At 40.7% G+C, this 23,479-nt stretch overlaps 1 protein-coding gene across 1 annotated transcript in view; it reads left to right on the forward strand.

Annotated features, from left to right (window-relative positions):
* The first annotated feature begins 9,180 nt into the window (after window positions 1–9,180).
* Window positions 9,181–23,479, forward strand: part of BOD1L1 (biorientation of chromosomes in cell division 1 like 1) — a 54,293-nt gene continuing 39,994 nt past the window's right edge. The window contains exons 1-5 of the mRNA XM_065877629.1: window positions 9,181–9,548; window positions 14,590–14,714; window positions 19,128–19,318; window positions 19,809–20,423; window positions 21,003–21,152. Coding sequence (XP_065733701.1) covers window positions 9,312–9,548; window positions 14,590–14,714; window positions 19,128–19,318; window positions 19,809–20,423; window positions 21,003–21,152 — 1,318 coding nt within the window. The 5' untranslated portion in view covers window positions 9,181–9,311. The remainder of the gene's footprint in view (window positions 9,549–14,589; window positions 14,715–19,127; window positions 19,319–19,808; window positions 20,424–21,002; window positions 21,153–23,479) is intronic.

The raw sequence follows: 23,479 nt of genomic DNA on the forward strand, positions 1-23,479 counted from the left end.
AAATGCTTTCTTTATCGTAAAACTCACTGTTTAACCACCATTGTAACTTGCTCAACATATCTACCACACCAAAGTATGTGTTTCTAATAACCTAAAATAGTAAAAATTCAAATTTATGTTTAATCTAAAAGAATCTTAGCCGTTACTCAGCCTTTTATTATGTTCTTAATGGTTACCTGAATCTCACCTGTTAATTATGGTCTCTTCTTATCACAGAAAAAGAGTGGTGCAAGACATTTCAACATAAACTCCTTACTTATATCCAGAAGAGTACAATTGTCAGTTTAGTATTCATTGTCTAAAAGAATTACTTGATGAGTATTTTTATTCAATTTTCTTTCAAGAGTAAGCATAACTTCTCTTTTTCCAAGTAACTCATATCTCTTGAGACACATGATTCAACTCTATGAAAATCATTCTTGAGTCAAATCTCTCTAGCAAGAAAGTTCTTGCTTTTGAAATGAAGGAGGACCCTGTGAGGCTCTCCCAGTTACAAACATCTTTCCATGACCCCTGTTTCTTGTTTGTAGGGAAAAGGTGTCAGCCTCCTAGACATTCCCTGAATTCCAAAGGGCAGATTCAGTTACTAATTAGAGAAGGGAGGGAACTCAGAAACAAATGAGGAGCAGTCAAGAAACAATGGTGAAGCAATAAAGCAGTGTCCTGGTTCCTCCCCAAGGAATATACAAAACAATATTATCTTTGACTTCTTTTGCAGGAACTAAGGCCCCCCACCCAGGTGGAGGATGGTGACTTTAGGCTGAGCACAAAATTCCCAGAGCACCACCCTGTTAACTCACCACCAACCAGTCAGAAGAAAGTTACACTCTGCAGCCCTCACCCCAAATTTTGCCTATAAAAGCTCTTCTCTCAAAACCATCAAGAAGTTTGGTTTTTTTGAGCACAAGCCACTCATTCTCCTTGCTTGGCTCTTGCAATAAACCTTTCTCAGCTCCAAACTCCAATGTTTCAGTTTGTTTGGCCTCACTGTGCATGGGACACATGAACTTGCTTTTGGCAACACTTTTTAAAGAATTGTCCCCACCCAATCCATGGCCTCACTGGAGTAACAGAGGCTCTAGTATTAAAAAGCAAGCCATGTGGTTTAAAGAATATTAGATTTGTATTGATGTTTTGAAGTATGCCAGCATGGATTAGTAGGAAGTGTCAAGCCAACTGACTTCGCAAAGTGTCAGTTTGTAAAGTGTCAGTTTACAAAGGGGGCAAACAGTGACAAATGCTGATATTCACTAGGTTCCTGTGCACATGGCACCATTTTTCACAATCCCTTCCCTTTTGGGTCCCTCCCCATCACCCTAACAAGGCATCCTCCATATTAAACAATAGAATCTTTATTAGTTTGAATGTTTTTCAGTATTTGTTTTACATAATCAAACGATGGGTAAGAACAAATATAACTAGACCTCAGAAACAAGTGGAGGACAGGCAGGGCCTTCACTCTCCATCCCTTATCTGTGCTTCACTCTGCCGGTTGTCAGATGTTTTTTTTTCTGCAGACTGGCTCTATCCATATGGCAGAGGACCTGGTGGTTGACTACTAGACATCTGCTTACAGTGTGGCCACCAGAGAGGGATATCAATTATCTTCAAAAACCCCAAGGATAGTTCTAATTGGTACAGCTTGTATGGGGGCTTATCTCTAAATGATTAGCTGTTCTCAATAAACTTCTGTGTTTTCCTCATTTTCCACAAGGAACTTGTGGAATTTAAATTTAAATTTAAAACATGGCCAAGAAAATTTGATGTTACCTGAGATAGACCATCCGGAATGGTCCCACAGCAATATCTCAATTTGTTCACCACAGTGTGGGGATCAGCCTTCCGTTTTGCAAGGTCAGAGGGTGAATATCAGTACACAAAGAATGGATCTGAATCCCACATGGTTTCACCATTAACCAAGTTCTTACAGCCTTATGCATAAAAATCATCCATGGGGAAAGATATAACCACCAAGTGGAGAGCTTCCTATATTTGCTGAACAGCACTTTTTCTTCCTAGATGCGAAGCCAGATGTGAAGCCAAATATGAACCAAAAGTTGTCCAATGATCACAGAGTCAGAAGAGGAATGAATTAGATGATCTTAATGGCTGGCACCTATTAGCAAATGCATGCTTTCTGTAGAAACAACGTCAGTTCTAGACACTTTGGATCCCTGCCTTCCATAGATGCTATGCCAGCCATTTCCCCTCTGAAAAGATTCTTCATTCAGAGGTAGAATACTTTCATTATTTAGGTATAAGATTTATTGGTTATAATCAACCTTCTCATCCTTTTCAGAATTTCTACACAGATGACCTGGATTAGATTTGGGTGTTTCAGATAATATTACATCATTTCTACAAATCTTGCTTTCATTTCTACTTTTCCTAATTTCATTCCTGGAGATGTGGCTTTCAGTTTGCAGGGAACAATCTATCATCGAGAATATTCAGGAAACACACACACACACGTTATTTTTAAAATAAAAACAATCTTCTTAAAGACTAACTCTTCTAAATGCAAAATTCCTTTCGATTTTTATAAGCATATTAAGGAATATCTTTTATTTCAAGCTATCTGATATACTGCCATCCCAATTGTCAAAACAGCCAGCAACTCCGTAACATTAATTGACACTGGCTGCTTAACTTCATAATAAAACTTACTTCTTTAAATCGTATTGTTATCACTACCAGAAGTTTAAATCTTAAAGGCAAAGAAATATGAAAAAAAGTAATGTTACCTGCATAAAAGGAGTATCCTCTTCTGAAAACAAAAACATGTTGAAACTAGGAAGTGTGGAATAAAAACCTGACTAAAAGGCAACCAATCACTTAAGGGAACCACGAATGGCCATCAGAGTTCCCCAAACATTGATGAGAAAATTCATATTTTAGAATTCTGTCTCAGCCTACCCACTGTACCTCCCCCAATGCCAAAAGCAATTTCTTCTCAAAGTAGCACATCTGCATGTGTATTAATTAACTGATGGGCTATGTCACAGAACATTTTAACAGAAATGAAATAAATATATGATACTAAATGTGCATTTATTGGACACGTCGTGTGCATCCAGTACCCATACCAGAGACCCAGTGTCCTGCCTTGATTCTATTCTCATTCACGGTACCATTAGAAACTATAATAAAGGAAAACTTGGACCCTTTTCCAGTAATCTGCTCTTTCCTCAGCATGCAGAGTTTCCCCCTCTCTTTGTCCAAATTCCACCCATTCTTAATAATTCATTTCATATAACAAATTGTCATGTGACAAAATGATATATGTCACATTGTCATTTATGTGAGCTGGCTTGGTCATTACAACAACCCTGTGAATTAGGCATTATCTTCACTGTTCAGAGAAGCAACTTCTTATCTAGTGAAAGGCATACATTCTTGAATACAGGCTTCTCACCTCCAAAGTCTCACAACCACATCTTTGCTGCCTCCTTTTAGTCCAGGCTTTATAAAGGCCCAAGCTTCTCAGTTCTGTAAGCCATGCAGTCTCTGTCACAACTCTGGCCTTGCAGCAAAAGCAGCCTTAGACAATGCAAACAAAGCAAACCCAATGGATCTGGATATCTTTCAATAAAACTTTATTTACAAATATGCATCAACCAGATTAGGCCTGTGGGACACAATCTAGTCCAATGTTTTTCAAATGGTGAACCATCAGCATTTGTTAAAAATTTCAATTCTCAGGCCCTGCCCCAGGGCTACCAAAAGTGAGATTCTGAGGATGGGGCCAGCACTGTTTTAACAAGTCTTAACAGGAGATTCTAATGCACACTAAAGTTTGAGAGCCACTGCTAATCTTCCTTATTACCCACACAGGACCCTCCCACATAAAGTATGAATAACTAAGGTGATGGCTATGCCCCACTTCACCAGAAAGCCTCTCTCCACCACCTTCCACTCATATCTTCTGCTCCAAATCACGATTTTTCTCCTCCTCTGGAGTTCCTGCCCCAATATCCCAGGGGCTTATGCAATCCAATCCTAGTATTCTGTTGCCATTATTGCCATCTTGCTGTCCCAGACCCATCTTCCATCTCGCACCTGCTAGAACTTAGCTGCCTTCAATTCTGCAGCTTGTCCAGGGAGCATATGCTCACACAGCCACAATTCCCAAAACACCCCTACTCTTGGGCACTCCTAGCGTGGCAGGGAATGAGGAGGTTTCCCATCTCTGCCAGAACTGACCCTCCTTCTCTCCACCTGACCATCCCCTTGTGCCACCCTCACCTCCAAGTCCTGACAAGCCCTTCAACTTGTTTCAGGAGAAAAAGCAATCCCCCTTCTCACATTAACACTTTATAAAATGTTCTGCCCAACTACCATCTCCATCTTCATTGACTATTGTACACCGCAGCAGAAATATAGAAATTAGCTGTGACCACAGAGTTTGCTTTGGAAAGACAAATAATACATCTTATCCTCTTCCCCGCCTCTTACAAAAACTGTTAATGGGGGTGTTTTGAACCCCACCTTAAAATGTGTTCTGTTATCACTGAAAAAGTGAACTTTCAAGATTTCAACTGAACTTTGAGTTGATGGAGAGTCATTTAGGAAATAATATTCATCAGCCTTTTGATTATGAAAGGCAAGGCCTGGGGCCTGCTTTGGAATGGGAACAAATGACTCTGCCTAATAAGCACATGGGCTCCCTGGGGTTAGGAGATCACTGTAAACTGATGTTTGACTTTCACAGGACTAGCCCCCGGAAACAGGGTTTGGAGGATTGGGTAGGGGTGGCGATGGGGCAGGCTGGGCTGTAGAAAAGAGAGGAAATCACAGGGGTCAGATATTTGGCAGGTATCTGGTGCCCAAGGACACAAATGGCTACCAGTAATGGCTGCCATAATAACCCACCATTGTTCCCCTCCTTCCCAAAGTATTTGTAAAGTTTGTTTAGAGTCACCGGAGCATCAAACTTGGGAAACCAAATGAAAGCTCGATCATACTCAAGGAGAAAGTGGGCTTCCCTGGTGGCGCAGTGGTTGAGAGTCCGCCTGCCGATGCAGGGGACACGGGTGCGTGCCCCGGTCCGGGAAGATCCCACATGCCGCAGAGCGGCTGGGCCCGTGAGCCATGGCCGCTGAGCCTGCGCGTCCGGAGCCTGTGCTCCGCAACGCGAGAGGCCACAACAGTGAGAGGCCCGCGTACGGCAAAAAAAAAGAGAAAGTATTTGATTCTTGCTGAGATGCTCTGAATTCAGACATACATACAGTGGGGTAGGGAAGCAATGGCAAGTTTTTTTGAACACCTCATCAAGAGGGCCCCCACTATTATCAAAAATTATATTACTGATTCTAAAGAAACTGTAAGAGAAGAGAACAAAGCAACAAGGCCATTGGTAAGAAATGACTGCCTAAAACAGCTTTTTTCCCCTCTTTTTTTAGATTTAAATGTACACCATTTTCCCCCTAGGTATTCACGATACTCATCCCTAGGACCTGCCTTCAAGTGGAAAGAAAAGCACCTTGGAACAGACAAAGCAGTACAGATCAGTGACCCTGATTCTTTTCAATGTAACTAGAATGCTTTCCAAGGCTAAAAAATTGTTCAAAGTTACACTGTACCCAGTCTGTGTAACCAGTGTAACAAACCCATGGATACAAATATTCTCATTTCTTTTAGATTAACTGTGTGTTATTCAATAAGACAGTTAACATACATCTTATAAAATCAATTGTGAATTATCTATTTAAATTATAATTTTCTACTTTTTTTGCCAAAAGGAACAGAATTTAAATTGCCTTGTCCAATCCCTATAGAGGTCTAAATTAGAGCACTCAGAGCAAGTTTAAGGGAACCATGAAAGGTAAAAATTTTCTTTGTGTAACTACTAGAGACATTTTATAGAGCATATGGTAGAAGTACATTTTCTTAGGAATACCGTTTATAAAAACTCAATACTTAAAGTGAATTTGGAACATACACAGAGACTGATAATTCTGCAAAATAATAGGCAAAGAATAGGATTAATAGAAGTGGGACAAACTAAAAGAAAAAGAAACCATATTGGACCAGAAAAGGAACCCATCATCTTAAACCAACCATGATTTATAAATTTCACCAATAAATAAAGAGGAATTTAAAACACGTGTGTGTGTGTGTGTGTGTGTGTGTGTGTGTGTGTGTGTAACATCTCTGGAAGATTATACCAGACACTGGTAATAGAGTTTGCTTCTGGGTAGGGAAACTGGGGCACAGGGGAGAGACTTAATATTCCACTGTGTTCCATTTGAATGTATTACCTAGTTTTTTAAAAAATGGAATAACTGTATATACATATATATCAATATAATATCCAAAAGGATTCATACTAACACGTTAATAGTGGTTATCTGAAAAAGAGACTGTTTTTCTTTTCTCTTTTGTATTTTATAGTTCTCAAATTTTCTACAATGAGTATTAACCTTACAATCACAAAAATATGTACTTTTAAATGTCTCTAAAAATACGGAGTACTGGGGACTTCCCTGGTGGCGCAGTGGTTAAGAATCTACCTGCCAATGCAGGGGACACGGGTTCAAGCCCTGGTCCGGGAAGATCCCACATGCCACAGAGCAACTAAGCCCGTGCACCACAACTACTAGAGCCTCTGCTCTAGAGCCTGCAACGAACACCCAACGCAGCCAAAAAAAAAAAAAAATTGGAATACTGAGTAACCAATGAATCAAAATAAATAAAATTAATAATATCAATAATATCAATAAAAAAGTAAAAACAGAATATAGTTAATTTTCACCCTATGATGTTTTAAAAATATTTAGGATTTTCTATATGTTGTTTACAAAACATAAAATTATTTACTAGCCACTGAACCAATTCATTTTTAGCACCAAATATCTTATTGTTTCATTATTTTCTTAAGTTTGATCATTTGCCTAATTAAATTTATGGAATTTTGCTGAATTCTTATGGATGACTCTTTAGTTATTCCCAAATAGTTGAGTAAATCTGATACACACATCTATATACACCAAAGAAATACCATGCCTTTTACCTACTACACACAATAAGTACTATATACATTTAACAATATATTGTATCGCATTGTTGGTAATTAACTAAAGGGCAACGTCATATTCTCATCTTGTTTTCATAACTAATTTTGAAAATAGATAAAACAGTTATATATTATACCATTTTGATCTTGATTTGCTTTTAGTGATAAAGCTTTTATTGCACGACTTCTGCTCTCTGCAGTTTTCATTATACTCCTCAAAATGCAGGACACTTGGGCTTCCCTGGTGGCGCAGTGGTTGAGAGTCCGCCTGCCGATGCAGGGGACACGGGTTTGTGCCCCGGTCCGGGAAGATCCCACATGTCGCGGAGCGGCTGGACCCGTGAGCCATGGCAGCTAAGCCTGCGTGTCCGGAGCCTGTGCTCCGCAACGGGAGAGGCCACAACAGCGAGAGGCCCGCATAACGCAAAAAAAAAAAAAAAAAAAAAAAAATTCAGGACACTTTATTTGAATTGAAACAATGAAGTCAAACTGTTTCTGATAGAAAGTAAATCCAATCAGGCTGATCTGGCTAGTCTGACAATGAAAATGGCTGTTAATTAGGTTATATGACAAATATTTCCTATATTTGACAGTTTTAACTTTAATCAGCTATTTCATTAGCTGCAAAGTTTTGACAATACAAAACTGAACCACCTGGAACCAAAAAAAAAAAAAAAAATGCATTTTATCCAAAACTATTTATGCAAATGAACAATGTTTTTCCCAAACTTTGAGTATATTGGGTTAAACAAGGTACATCTCATTTTTAAAAAAGTCTAATTCATAGTCACTTGATGTCTTTTTTTTTTCTTTTTTAACACCCTACTCTAATCATTTGATGTCTTGATAAAGCCTATCTGGTATATTTTCTAGAAACCGAAAAAGAATAAGGACTAGGTAAACAGGTAAACAAATCCTTTGGCAAGTCGGGTGGTTTTCAATTCTTTGTTTTCAAGAAAATTGAAGGAGGACTAATTGAACAGCCAGCTCAAAGATCATCAAATCTAATTTTTTGAGATCGAGAATTGAGTATTGCTACAATAAAACTCCGTTCCCAGGTATAGTACTTGTTTATATGAACACAATTTCTCAGGTCATACAGCTATAAAAACTAGAAATACGAATAGAATTGTTGCTCAATCCTTTCCGTTCTAGCAATAAGACATATTCATCCACAGATCTATGAATTTTAAAAAGCAACAAAATCCATTTCACTGAGATGTATTTTCCCATAACTTTTACATTCTATTGAATAATTATGAAAATTTGTAATATTTATTTTGCTTTGATCGTGTACTAAGAATAATTTTAAAGATAACTCAGTCAAGAATCAGGCGGTTTGCTCTCTGTGTAACCTTGGACAATTAATCTCCTCGCATCTGTTTCCTGATTTGCAAATTAGTGATAGTAAGACCTAGTTTAGCGCTGTTCCAAAGACTGGGTGAATTAATGCACACGCCACGCCTGGCTCCTAGTGCGTGCTATATAAGCAAGCATTACTTATTGATCAAACTAATCAAGAGCAACACCCTAAAAACTAAAAGCCTGGCGGTTTGTCTTCACGAATAGGAAGGAAGTGCTGGAGGGATCCGGTTCTAGACCACAGGCGCACTCTGAGAGCAACGGGATGCTCAAGAGAAAACGGGATGGGACGGGGAGGAGAGAGACAGGAGGCCCCTGGAGCTACCTGCCTGGAAGAAAAATGGGCAGGATCACAGACTGAGAACGAAGAGGGCTGGGAGAGTTTGGACTAAGCAGTTCTACCAACGGTTCGCATGTCTACGGATGCGAACGTCTATGGATCTCGACTGCTCCGTGAATCAGGAGCAACAGCATCAGGCCTAAACGCCACCGCGGTTGTAACCAACCAACGGTCAACGTTTCGCTCCCCCGCCCCGGCCAGGTGCTAGCCGGCGCCCAGACCCTGGGGGTCGCGTGAGTCAAACGCCCGACTGCCCTGGATTCCAGACCCAAAACCCGCGCGCAGAGCCCGTCGCCCGCCGCCCGCCGCCCGCCGCCCGCCGCCGCTTCCCACACAGCCCAGCCTTGCGAGGGCGCCCGCAGTCTGAGGCTGCTGTAACTGGCCCCTCGCGGCCCCCGTAGCCGGACCTTCGTTGCTATTGTCACCGCCTTTTCCTCCCTTCCCCCGGTTCCCTTTCACTTCCGGGGTTGCCCTTGATCTGCTGGTTCCGTAACAACATCCCGTTGGCTTACCTCAGGCGGCGGGACCTGTGCAGCCGCCGCCTGCCAGGAGCGCCGGCCGCCCGGGCCCGCGCCCTCCCCGGCCCAGACCGCCATGGCCACCAACCCGCAGCCTCAGCCGCCTCCTCCCGCGCCGCCGCCTCCCCCGCCGCAGCCGCAGCCGCCGCCGCCGCCGCCCGGCCCCGGGGCTGGCCCGGGCACGGGCGGGGCGGGCGGCGCGGGGGCCGGCGTCGGGGACCCGCAGCTCGTGGCCATGATCGTGAACCACCTCAAAAGTCAAGGGCTCTTCGACCAGTTCCGCAGGGACTGCCTGGCCGACGTGGACACCAAGGTTCGGGGCGCGAGGTGCTGCGGGCGTGGGGGAACAGGGGAGGACCCGCGGGCCGCCTTGATGGGCAGTCTTCCACATTCGTCGATGGGCCGGCGGCGCCTTGGCTTCCCCTGCCGAGGCCCCTCTGAGGCGCGTCTCCCGCCGAGCTCCCTGTGCAGCCGCTTCCTCTCTGAGCTGCTGCTTTGTGCCCGGCACTGTGCAAGGCACGCTGTGTTCATTCATTCGCTTAGCCTTTCGTTCGTTTAACAGACTAGCGTTAAGCACCTCCAACGTGCCAGGCACTGCTTAGGTGCTGGAAAATGTAGAGGTGAGCAAGAGGGAGTCACTGTTCTTTTCGAGACTCTTTTGGAAACATTAACGTTAACTGTGCTTTCATCTCTGATTTACGCCCCCCCCCCCGCCACGTTTACGTTGTATCCAAGTTATTTTTGCCTTCTTTCGAAGATTTCTGGCAAGGATCATATCTTTGTCCTTTGCAGAAATTACTAAGTGGTAATGAATCAAGTTATTTGCAGTGTGCATTGCTGGACTTTGTGAGGGGTGCAGGGGTGAAGAGGCAGAGCTGGGGAGATCAGGACTTTTGTTTCTACCGATGACTGATTTAGGTAGCTTAGGCCAAGTCACTTCTCTAAAGTGAGAAGGGAGGTGGGGTGAGGGGTGAGGAGCAGAGAAAACTGAGGAAAGGATGGAGGAGAGGGGGCAGCAGATAGTGAAGTGGAAGAAGGACTGGACAAAAGAGTGAGTTCCGAAGAGTAAGTGGTAGAAGGGAAAGGTCAGCACGGTGGTTCCCTGTACAGAAAGAGTTAGGGGCTAGGAAGGGGAAGGGATTTTGTACCGAATGTCAAAGTGAAAGGAGCATTAGCAGGAACAGGTAAACTTAGCTAGTTCTGCAAGGGATGAGTAGAGGACACCAGGAAGGAGCACTCAGTGAGGTGAATGGAAACCCAGTAGGGTCTGGAAGCAAGTGAAGCAGGAAGCTTCTGTTGGAAACAATTGTTTTCTTTTTTTTTTTTCCTTAGGTCTGGTTTGGTTCACTGCTTTTAGAGTTTTGATGGGGTGAGGGTTTTCTCATAGTGTGTTCAGCTGTTCTAAAGAACCTCGTTTGTTTGAGAAAATTGCTTTGTGGTGAACTGCGCACAATTCCTTTATCTTCTCTGGGAAAACCTTCCTGATATGTGGGAACATCTTTCCTTTTAAAAACTCTGGCCCACCTTGTAGACCAGAAATGGCATGTGCCTTTTTTGAGTTGTCAGAGTTTCTGCACCACAGAAAATTCAGTTTACTTGGGGATATTTATCTATGTAGGAAGTATTGATATGTAATTTTCTCACTTTTAGAGAATATGCACAACCACCTTTTTGAAAATAATGCCTATTGCCCCTTCCTTCCTTCCTCCCTCCCTCCCTCCCTCCCTTCCTTCCTTTCAAAGGACATGGCCAAGTAAATGTTACCCAACTAAATAAAGCTGGTTATTTGTATTCAGCAAGTAGAATTTTCACTTTGCTGTTCACAGAAACCTACAAATCTGTGTGTTATTGTGTATGCAGATTGAAAATTTAATATGCTGGTGGTGGGGGTGAGGGGGCTGCAATGTCTAAGGCTCAACTTTTTCTTCATCCCCATCCCCACTGAGTGTTATTGCTGTATCTGTAATATCCCTGCCAGATCCTCTCAAAGTGGAGTCTTAAAACATTTCTTGGGCGGGAAGGAGGGAAGCTCAGGGCTTTGACAGTCTAATGAAAACTAGGGAAAATGCACATGTTCACATTAACATGCAGCCATAAGATCCAGCTAATGGTGAAGCTCCTCTGCTGTAGACTACCAGTTCCCAGACCCCTGGAACAAGCTGAGAGGTTACAAAGCCATTCTGACCCCTTTGCACTGAGTAGAGTATGAGGAGGGAAAATCAAGAGAGGCCCATCTTTCTGTCCCAGGCAGGGAGCTCACTGACCAAGTAAATATGGCACCTTTCACCCCAGGTGGTAGAGGCCAATTTTTGGATACTTTCTCAGTTATAAATGGCTCCTGGTCACTATGATTATTGTCTATTTCTTTTTAGATTCAAAAGGAAAATAGAAGACAGAAGTATATAAGTTTATTCACCCAACAAATACTTATTATGTACCAGGCATTGTTTTAGGTGCCAGGGATATAGCAGTGAACACAAAGTCCCTGCTTATATGGAGCTTGAATCCCGGCAGAGAGAAACAGACAATAAATAATATGTGAGAGGGTCTATGGAAGAAAGAAAGCAGGATGAGGGTGGAAAGGATTGCTGATGTGTTTTGAGTAAGTTGTTCAGGGAAGGTTTCAATGAGATGACATTTGAGCCATAACTGAAGGAGCTGTCCAGCTATCAGGGCTGAGGGTTCCAGGTGGAGACCACAGCAAGTGTGGAAGGCCTCAGGCAGAGCCTACTGAGGGAGAAAGTGACAGGAGGTGAGGTAGAATTGCCCCTCCCTCCCTCCCTCCCTTCACAGATCTGTCTGGCCTTGGAAGCCTTTGTAAGAGTTTGGTGCTTACTGGAGCTGAGAAGCCACTGGCAGGAGTTGAGCAGAAGGACATGATCTGACTTTCATTTTAGATAGCTTGACCTCGTATAATTATTAACAGTGTCCCCTTTGCACCCAGTCATGATCTGGTTTGGACAATAAATTAATATGGTTACCCTAATCTTAGAAGATTGGCACTAGCTGCACTGTGGAAAACAGACTTCAGATAAACAAGGGTAGCTCAGGGAGGTCAGCAACAATAATCTAGAAAGGAGATGAGAATGCTCTGGACCAGAGTGGTGGCAGTGAAGCAGGAGGGAAGTGGTCAGGTTCTGGCTGTTTTTTGATGCTAATGCTGACAGGATTTGCTGATGGTTTTGGAAGAGGGGTGGAAGTGAAAGGGAGGAAGGAAGCAAGGAGGACATCAAGGCTTTTGACCCAGAGCGGAGCGCTGGAGAAGGAAGAAGAGATAGATAGCTATTCCCAGAAGAGTAATGGAATCTAAAATATTTCTCTAGTCACTAGGCTTTTGACCTAAAGTAGAACTTAGCAACCAGGAGAATTACCTGTTGTAGTTCAGATTGAAGCTTGTTTTATGGGGCAACTAGAGTGCTAAATTTGTTGTGATATTTGAGCCTAACTGTTTCTGAGATTTGGGAATACTGCAAAGAAGAATTATGTTTTAGAATCATTGGGGAGAAAATTAATTTTCATTCACATTGGTTTTGGATAAATGGAGAAGAACATGAAAAATGATCGTGAGACCATTTTTGGTAGGATTGAACATAGGTATTAGCAAAAGTCTGGAAATTGGAAGAGATGAAGGGGTGTCACAGAGGGATAAAATCTTTATCATCTGTGTTACCTAGATAGTTACCCAGTCATCTCACCTGACAATGACTTTTCAGTTGCTTATCTGCCTAGCAGTGTGGAAAGGTGTGTGGAAACAAAGATTGAAAGAGTGGAAGGAACAGGCTTACATTTCAGTAGGGAGATAAATATTCCCCCCTCCCCAAAATATAGTACAACACAAGAATTACTTGAATGACAGTATGTATAGGAGATAGTTGGTACGTGGGAGAAGGGCCACGGAAGCCTACCTTGGGTGTCAGGCTGACTTCACAGATTTGGGTGAACTCCAAAAGTGAAAGCAAGATTGAAGGCATGAGAACTTATCACTAGAGAATTAGCTTTGAAGGGTAAGGGAGCAGATAGCAGAAGACGAGGCTGTACAGTTTTGCTTAAAATCATTCGGAACACTCAAACTCATCTACGTTAAGAGCCACATAAAAGAAAGATATGAACAGCATGACATGTGGGGGACAGCTTGGAGGAACGAAGCATGCAGTCCTGACTGAGTGGTCAAACATTCCTTCTAGGCAGCATCCTTTTAGGATGAGATGACATAGTATGTGTCCTCTCTCCTGCTTCCCTTATGTCAGGAGTGCTCAGCTCTAGCACAGCTGATATTTGGGGCTGGATAGTTCTTTGTTGTGGGAGTCTGTCCTGTGCACTGTAGGATATTCAGCAGCATCCCTGCCCTCGACACACTGGATGCCGAAAGCAACTCCCCTCAGCTGTGAGAATCAAAAATGTCTCCAGATGTTGCCTGATGTACCCCCCCACCCCGGGGGGGAGGGGGGCAACAATTGCTTCCAGTTACGAACTGGTGACCTACATCAAACTTAATGCCTAGCTCCAGTGGTTGCCACTTCATAATTTCTCTTGAATCCATGTCTTTCAGCCCGTTTTTGCCACCCCAGTACAGACCTTTGTTATTCTAGTCATTGCATCCTTTCCTGAGTATATTTTGTGTCTGTTTACTCTTTCACCGTAGGAAGATTAAAAGCTTTATCAGAAAGCTTTTAATTTATCAGAAAGTTTTCATCAGAAAGCTCAGCTATCACATATCACTCTGCTTATATGTGTTGTGGGTTCCTGTTCTCTATCCCATAATTCCAGACTTTGTATACAGGTCCCTAGATCCTTCCAGGCCCTGGCCCCAAGCTCTGTCTCCAACTTCATTTCTCTGCTTTTTTATAGTCTCTTCTGCATCCAAATTGGATTTAACAATGTGGTGGGCTCCCTAATGCTCCTGACCCCACGTTTTCTCATCTACTTGCTCTTATATTGTTGGGTGTACCTGCAAGGCCTGCCTTTCCTGGTCCCAGCTGTGTTGTGAAACTCAGGTGCCACGTTCTCAATGAAGGCTTACTTTCTCTGCTCTTCTCCCTTTCTTTGCTCCAAATCATCTAACAGTAACACTTATTGGTATCTTATTTTCTAGTCCCTTGTCTGTAAATAGAAGGTATGTCTGTCTTCTTTGTAGTCCTCATCTCCAAACGTATTGTCTTAGACAAAATAAATGGTATTTGAATGACTCTGAAATTATCTTAAAGCAGGATTGTCGTAAGCTGTGAAACTTTGTTGCCACATTGACACTGTAATCTAAGAAATGTTTAACACTGTTAAAGATACTCAAATTCCTGAGGCTATCGATATTGTATAACAATGGAGATTTTTAACATTTATGTCTTTTTTCGTTCTAGCCTGCCTATCAGAATCTGAGACAACGTGTTGACAACTTTGTTGCAAACCACTTAGCAACTCATACGTGGAGTCCGCACCTCAATAAGAACCAGCTAAGAAACAATATTCGACAGCAAGTGCTCAAGTAAGCCTCAGAATTGCAGAGTTTCTACAAGGGCTTGAGAATGTCACCATATACTTTGCCTGAAAGCAGAGACATGGTGCAGAAGTTTGTTCACCTGGTGATAATTTTGTCAAGTTTGGTGTGGCTACTTTATATTATGATACAGTGTGATTTTAGAGTAGGTGCTAATCACTTCACATTTCTCCCATAAATTTAACAGTCTGATTTCTCCTGTAGACCTTTGGAAATATTGAGGGAAGGGAATGACAGCGTGACTTCAAAAAAAAAAAAAAACCCTCTAGATATGATATGAATAGATGGTTAATGCCAGATAGGTAAGTATATCCTATACAGTTACATTCACAGTTATTCTCTTGGCCCTAAAAGAGCAGGGTTTATTATGCCTGATTTACAAATAAAGACATCAAAGGTCACTGAGATTAAAACATTTTCCCCTGATTTGAGACTGTGTCTTGTGTGTTCTAATATTGCCCCTCTCCTTTTCTTTTGTCTTTTTACTTGCATTTTACTGTGATTTTACCTGTGCTTTTTAATGATGACATATCCAGAAAAGGTGGGAGAAGTGCATTTAGACATGTCGGAGTCATTTTTTGGTAAACATAAAGAGAGTGAAAAGCTGGAATGGTTAGAGGGACCTAAAAAAATCATATTTATTCCCCCAAAAGCAGATTAACAATATTATCTTGTTCTTGAATATAAATATGTGACAAGACAAGAAGACTTGGACCTTCTCTCCCTGCTTCACACCCCAAAAAAGTGACTACATTGTTTAAAAACTGCATTAGTCTCCCTGCCTTGACAAATATTTACAAAATGTGGCTTTTAAACAGACAAATGTTTTTACAGCTGTTACATCTTTTATTTATTTATTTATTTATTTAACTTATTTTTGGCTGTGTTGGGTCTTCGTTGCTGCGCATGGGCTTTCTCTAGTTGCGGCGAGCGGGGGTTACTCTTCCTTGCGACGTGCGGGCTTCTCATGGCGATGGCTTCTCTTGTTGCAGAGCACGGGCTCTAGGTGCACGGACTTCAGTAGTTGTGGCACACGTGCTCAGCTGCTCTGCAGCTTGTGAGATCCTCCCAGACCAGGGATCAAATCCATGACTCCTGCATTGGCAGGTGGACTCTTAATGACTGCTTCACCAGGGAAGTCCCTATAGCTGTTACCTCTTAATTCCCTCTTGTCCCTCAGGAACCTTGCACACCTACCTAGTGTGCTACTCCATTGATAGTTCCACCCACAGGAAGCCCCACAAATAAAACTTTACACTCTGACTCAAAGACCCATTTAGCCACAGGTAATACTAGATACTAGGAACCTGGGGGCTCAGACTCTGTGTCCTAGTAAATAAGAGAAGAGGGAAATTTGACAATAGCTTTGTTGTCTGCATTTTAAAGGATGTTCAGGAACCTATAAAAGAATCCAGGTAAGGTGAAAGATGCCATTAGAGGGCTGCATAATAATACCTTTTGGGAAAAAGTCAAAGCCTTTCCTGTTGGGTGGCAGGCCTGGGGTGGGGGTGATTACTCACTTCCAGACCTTCAGGAGAACAATAACCAAAATAGTAGGGGGATGGGAGGCTAAGGGTGGGATGGGGGAGGGAAGCTTACTGACACTGTCCACACTTGCAGAGCACTGTCAGGCAACAATTTGCATATCTGCTTCCCTCTCACAAAGGAAAACATTGCTTTAAAAGTGCAAGGGTAGAGTCTTGGATTCTTTTTTTTTTTTTTCCATATATTGAGAGACTAAATGGAAGGCAAATTTCCTGGAATTTACTCCTTAGCATACAGAACCTATAAAGTAGGGAAGCAGTCATTTATTTTGTTCTTCAAAGGGAACTAAACTCAGTCGTGCCCGTGTAAAATCAAGCACTTAAAATTGTTGTACCAATATAAGGCATTGTTTTCACAGAATCTTGTTTGGTGAGGGATTGCTGGACACATCAGTAGAGGGTTCTTGTGACTGTCAGCAATTAACACTAGAGCAGTCCACCTATGGGTGATGAGGACTCTCCTCTAGAGACGTTTTATAACAGGGGAAATAGCTGTCTCTTGGGTAATATAGGCATTGCTCTTACTGGGATATCTGTATATTTTCTTCTAGCTCTCTTATTTATTTTTAATAGAACTGTTCTCTTATTTAAATTCCATTAGTAAATTTATGTCTCTTAAATAACATGTTAAAAGTTTCTTAAAAGACTAGTTGTGTCTAACTAATGGTATAGGGATGGACTATCACCTATAAATACAATGTCAGACAGTTTTTCTTACATATACTTTGAGAAATACTCAGTTGACTCTATTAGATTGAACCATCTACAATTGCCATTTTTGTAGGACAAAATACTCTAATATCAGCAGTTTTGGATGGTTCAGTTTAATAGCCAGTCTGCCAACTCAATAGACGGAAAAAAGTTTTATTTTATTCTATTTATGCATTCGTTTATACAACAAAACCTAAAAATGCTAGGGAGCTCAGAAATAATGACCTTAACTGTACAGTGTTTAAAAGGAAGACAAGGAAGTAGCTTTAACCAAGACAGTGCCAGCTGCTGGCATTTTGGCTTTGCCCTTGAACCTAGAAGTGTGGCTTCTCCTCCCTCTGGTGAGGCAGCTCTGGCCACACCTCAATGAAGTGAGCCCACGAAGAGCAATGTGGTCGCTAGCACTGGCTTCCGTTTTTGTTTTTGTTTTTCCTTTAACATCTTCATTGGAGTATAATTGCTTTACAATGCTGTGTTAGTTTCTGCTGTATAACAAAGTGAATCAGCTATACATATACATTTTTAAGATCAGGGCTGACCTCTGAGTGAGAGTAGACTAAAGTACACCAGGGCCCAGAACATAGGCATCAGGGAAAGAGACTGAAGCAGTAATTTGGAGGTGGGTGGGTTTTATTTTGTGCCTTTGTGCTTGTGCCTTAAATCAAAACATTTTTCAGATTGCTTGTCATTGCTTCTTTTCCACCTGCTACATTTTAAAGACACCTCTAAGACGTAACAACAATGTTTTCAGGATTTGCCTTTTTTTTGTTTTTTGTATTATATCTTAGAACTTTAGAAAGCAGGTTACCTACTTCGGGCAGTGTTGACTCATTTTTCTCTATGGTCCACATAAGTGGAATTATAGTATCCCAGGGCTGCGAGGTGCCTCAGGAAATGAAAATCACAGCCATCCTACACTCCAGACAGCGCTGCACTCAGAAATAGCATTGCAAAGTATAAGGAGAGACACCTCACCCACTATGCAGGGAGAGCGTGAGGCCTCGGAGCTGTAGAAGACCAGCACCCCACTCTCCCAACTCTATCCAGGGAACTGTGACTCCTCAAGTTCTTTGTTAGAAAGGGACAAGGTGGAAGTGTGTTTCTTCAGATAAATTCATGTCATCTTATTTTGCTCAGACACCTTTGTGATTTTCTGCACGTTTCAGACTTTACTGTCCCTTTTGCTCCTCTGTCTCTTATGTATGATATTTCTTTGTGCACTTTCTTCCCCTTCTCTTCTCTGGAAATCAAGCTTTCCTTAGGAAAGCTTTCGCAAATAATCTCAGACATAGCTAATAATAATAATATCCTACTTTTTTCCTACAGTGTATGGTGTGTTCTAGTGCCTATCATGTTGTATTTTGTTTGTGTCTCTCTCTCCCACCAGAACAGGGACCAGATCTGATTTGTAGTGGCCCAGTGGCTAGCATGGTGCCTGTTGTGTAGATGCCACTCGTAACATAATTGTTGAATGAATACATCATTTAGTTTTTATAGCAAGAAGATAATAAAAAGAAGGCCAGAAATCTTAAGTTTTATTTTTGTTCTTTTAAAGTTTTCTTTCTTTTTCTTTTTCTTTTCCTTTTTTGTAAGTTTGGTAAAATTATACTTTGTTTATATTATTCAGTTTTCCTGGAGGCTCTAATACTTACAAGAGGCGTACATTTTTCTGGTAAAAAAAAAAAAAGAGGTTGCAGAATCCATAGATTTATTTTATACCCAGAGCTCAGCTTTAATCATCATTTATTCCTATCACTAAATGATCACTAAGGTCATTTAGTGAGATAAGCCATGGGCATGATTGAGGTAAGATAAGCATCACCTACAAGCCTGGTCTTTAGGTAATGTGCTGTGTCTAGTTCTAAGGGTATTTTGTTTTGCTTTTGTTCTGTCTGCCTCAGTATTGCCACTGGTGACACAGTGGTGGGAAGTTTACATATTTTTTTGCAGTATGATGTATTAAATGCCACTGTATTGTGAAACGTATTTTCTTTTGTGTATTCTTTCTGTATATTCCAAATGAATGGATTGGAGGCAATTTAAGGTTGAACATATATGTAATAGATATGGCTTTACTTAAAAGTAATTAATGCAAATAATGTAGTATTATCTTTTTCACCTTTCTGTAAATTACCCTGTGTTTCAGATCAGGAATGTTGGAGTCTGGTATTGACAGAATTATTTCTCAGGTTGTGGATCCAAAGATTAACCACACATTCAGACCTCAGGTGGAGAAAGCTGTGCATGAGTTTTTGGCCACGCTAAATCACAAAGAGGAAACAGGTGGCAGCACAGCCCCCGATGATGAGAAACCAGACTCTTCCATCGTTACACAAGGTGCTTTGCTTTTACTCTTGGTCAGTTCCATTGCTTTCCTTCTTGAACTGAGTATCAAGTTAGGGGTATTTAGTTCTTTAAAACATTTATTTATTTGGCTACTCTAGTGAAATTATATTTATTTTAATTATTACCCAGATTCTTCAACTGGCATAACATTTTTTTTTTAATGATGAGCATTTTAGTAATGTACTGTTTGTGTGTGTGTGTGTGTGTGTGTGTGTGTGTGTTTCAATAGAGGGGATAATTAAAATAATTAGAAAACACATCCTTTTTCTGAGAACTAGACTAGTATCACATTTGCTGGTGCCTTTCCTAATATACTGTATTACAGAGGTAGAGAATTTAGAATGTGTTAAGTACTAGCACCAGTACCTGAAAGTCTAAAGGTGATGTGTCATGTAAAGATGACAGTGGCAAGTGGCCTTGATTCAGCAGAGGGGTTTACCTTCTGCATAAATTTATTCTAAAACATGTCTTTCCCTCGAAGGTGTCCCTGCCCCTGGGGCCAGTGCGAATGTGGCCAGTGATGCCATGTCAATCTTGGAAACCATCACTTCTCTTAACCAAGAAGCTAGTGCTGCCAGGGCTTCGACAGAAATGTCAAATGCAAAGACCAGTGAGAGAATATCCAAAAAACTCCCGTCTCAGCCAAGCACTGAGACTACTGTTGAGAAAGAGAGAACTTCAGAGGACACGGCTGATAAAGAAAAATCTACACCTGACTCTGCAGGGGAAGGACAGGAAACAGTCCCTAAGTCTGAAGAATTTAGTGATCTCCCTTGTCCAGTTGAAGAAATTAAAAATCACATAAAAGAAAGTAATAGTTCAGTTCTGCTAAATAAGGATGTTCAACAAGAAAGCAGTGACCAAAAAAATAAATCAACAGACAAAGGTGAAAAGAAGCCAGATAGCAATGAAAAGGGAGAAAGAAAGAAAGAAAAGAAGGAAAAGGCTGAAAAGAAATTTGATCACTCAAAAAGGAGTGAAGATGTCCAAAAAGTAAAAGATGAAAAACAAGCAAAGGATAAAGAAGTAGAGTGTTCAAAACTTCCCTCAGAAAAAAACAATAATAAAGCTAAAACCAGCGAAGGGACCAAAGAAGGTAAAAATTTGGAAAAATCAACAATAGTTTAAAGAACAAATGAGTGTCCATTGGGGGCACATCAGATTTGCTTTCAAATTTTAATAAAATGTATTTGATACGTGTGTTTTAAAAGCCTGAAAACTCATACCCTCTTTGCTAAAAGATGAGCAATAAACATTTGTATATTTCTTTTCTATACTAATTTACCAATTCACAAAGTAAATGAACAGAGAAGTTCTAAACCTTATTATGTAACTCGTAATTTATTCATATACATTATTCCAAGCTTAATTCATAATCTTTAAATTATTAGATAGTAAATATTTCAGTTCCTTACTTAAAATTTCCTTTGTTTATATCATTCAGACCATGAATTACGAGTTTCGTTAATTTTACAGGATAATTTGCCTTTGTATTTTCTGCAAACAACTGTACCTTATTTGATATTGGTTACTAATGGTGAGGGATTATTTCTGAAGTTGAAGTTCTTTGACAGTATTTAAACCAGAAAATTTTAAATGTAATTTAGGAATTGGGTGCTGTGTGTATTCTTATATAACAAGATGATTTATTTTCTGTTATATTTCCTTCTTGAAGATTTCTCTTTGATAGATTCTGATGTGGATGGACTTACAGACATCACAGTTAGCTCTGTCCACACCAGTGACCTTTCATCTTTTGAAGAAGACACTGAGGAGGAAGTTGTAATGTCTGATAGCATGGAAGAAGGAGAGATTACATCAGATGGTAAAGCATTTTACTTAATAATGCCTTTGTGAAGCTTCGCATTGAGCAGTATTTGTATATTCAGATGGCTGTATCATGAAAGACAGTGTGGTACAGTGGCAAGAGCACGGGACTTTATAGTTGGAAGATTTGTTCCTGAGTCCCAGCTCCGAGGTTGTCTGTCTGAGCAAGCTTGGTAAGTTACTAAACCTCAACAAGCCTAGGTTTTCTATCTCTTAACTCCATTCCCTAGGATTAATATAAAAGATGAGATCTTATATGAATTTGCCATGTGTCAGTGGCACAGTCCACAAGACTGCCCTCATGTTTGACACCAATTGCAAATTCGGAGTCCCCAAGACCACCTTTAGTTTTGGTAATTCACTAGAAGGACTCACAGAACTCATTGAAAGTTGTTAAACTCATAGTTATGGTTTATTACAGCTAAGGGACACAGATTAAAATCAGCCAAAGGAAGAGGCATATAGGCTATAGAGTCTGGCAAAGTTCAAACACAGAGCTTCCACTTGTCCTTTCTTTTTTTTTTTTTATTTTATTGAAGTATAGTTGATTTACAATGTTGTGTTAATTTCTACTACACAGCAAAGTGATTCAGTTATACATACATATACATTCTTTTTCATATTCCTTTCCATTATGGTTTATCACAGGATATATTTTTTTAACATTTTATTTTATATTGGAGTATAGTTGATTAACAATGCTGTGTTAGTTTCAGGTATACAACAAAGTGATTCAGTTATACATGTATCTATTCTGTTTCGAATTCTTTTCCCAATTAGGTTGTTACAGAATATTGAACAGAGTTCCCTGTGCTATACAGTAGGTCCTTGTTGGTTATCCATTTTAAATATAGCAGTGTGTACATGGAAATCCCAAACTCCCTAAGTATTCCTCCTCCCCCATTCTTCCCCCCTTGGTAAGCATAAGTTCCTTCTCTAAGTCTACAAGTCTGTTTCTGTTTTGTAAATAAGTTCATTTGTATCATTTTTTTTTTTTAGATTCTGCATATAAGCAATATCATACTATATTTCTCTTTCTCTGTCTGACTTACTTCACTCAGTATGACAATCTCTAGGTCCATCCATGTTGCTGCAAATGGCATTATTTCATTCTATTTAATGGCTGAGTAATAATCCATTGTATATATGTACCACATCTTCTTTATCCATTCTTCTGTTAATGGACATTTAGTTTGCTTCCATGTCTTGGCTACTGTAAACAGCGCTGCAATGAACATTGGGGTGCATGTATCCTTCCAGACCATGTTTTTGTACAGGTATATGCCCAGGAGTGGGAATTGCAGGATCGTATGCTAGCTCTGTTTTTAGTTTCTTAGGGAACCTCCATACTGTTCTCCAGAGTGGCTGCATCAGTTTATATTCCCACCAACAGTGTGGGAGGGTTTCCTTCTCTCCACACCCTCTTCAACATTTATTGTTTGTGGATTTTTTGATGATGGCCTGATTATGTGAGGTAATATTGTAGTTTTGATTTGCATTTCTCTAATAATTAGTGATGTTGAATATCTTCATGTGCCTCTTGGCCATCTGTATGTCTTCTTTGGAGAAATATCTATTTAGGTCTTCTGCCCATTTGTCGATTGGGTTGTTGGTTTTGATGATATTAAGCCGCATGAGCTGATTGTAAATTTTGGAGACAGATCCCTTGTCAGTCACATCATTTGCAAATATTTTCTTGCAATCTCTGATTGTCTTTTCATTTTGTTTGTGGTTTCCTTTGCTGGCAAAAGCTCTTAAGTTTAATTAGGTCCCATTTATTTATTTTTGTTTTTATTTCCATTACTCTGGGAGATGGATTGAAAAAGATATTGCTGCGATTTATGTCAGAGAGTGTTCTGCCTGTGTTTTCCTCTAAGAGTTTTGCAGTGTCCAGTCTCACATTTAGGTCTTTAATCCATTCTGAGTTTATTTTTGTGTATGGTGTTAAAAGACTGTTATAATTTCATTTTTTTACATGTAGCTGTCCAGTTTTCCCAGCACCACTTATTGAAGAGACTGTCTTTCCTCCATTGTGTAGTCTTACCTCTTTTATTATAGATTAATTGACCATAGGTACATGGGTTTATCTCTGGGCTTTCTATCCTGTTTCATTGATCTATAGTTCTATTTTTGTGTCAGTACCATACTGTTCCGATGACTAGAGCTTTGTAGTATAGACTGAAGTCAGGGTGCCTGATTCTTCCAGTTCCTATTTTCTTTCTCAAGATTGCTTTGGCTATTAGGGGTCTCTTGTGTCTCCATACATATTTTAAGATTGTTTGTTTTAGTTCTGTGAAAAATGCTATTGGTAATTTGATAGGAATT

Source organism: Phocoena phocoena, chromosome 5 (assembly GCF_963924675.1).
Source record: "Phocoena phocoena chromosome 5, mPhoPho1.1, whole genome shotgun sequence".
In the NCBI taxonomy this organism is placed as follows: Eukaryota; Metazoa; Chordata; class Mammalia; order Artiodactyla; family Phocoenidae; genus Phocoena; species Phocoena phocoena.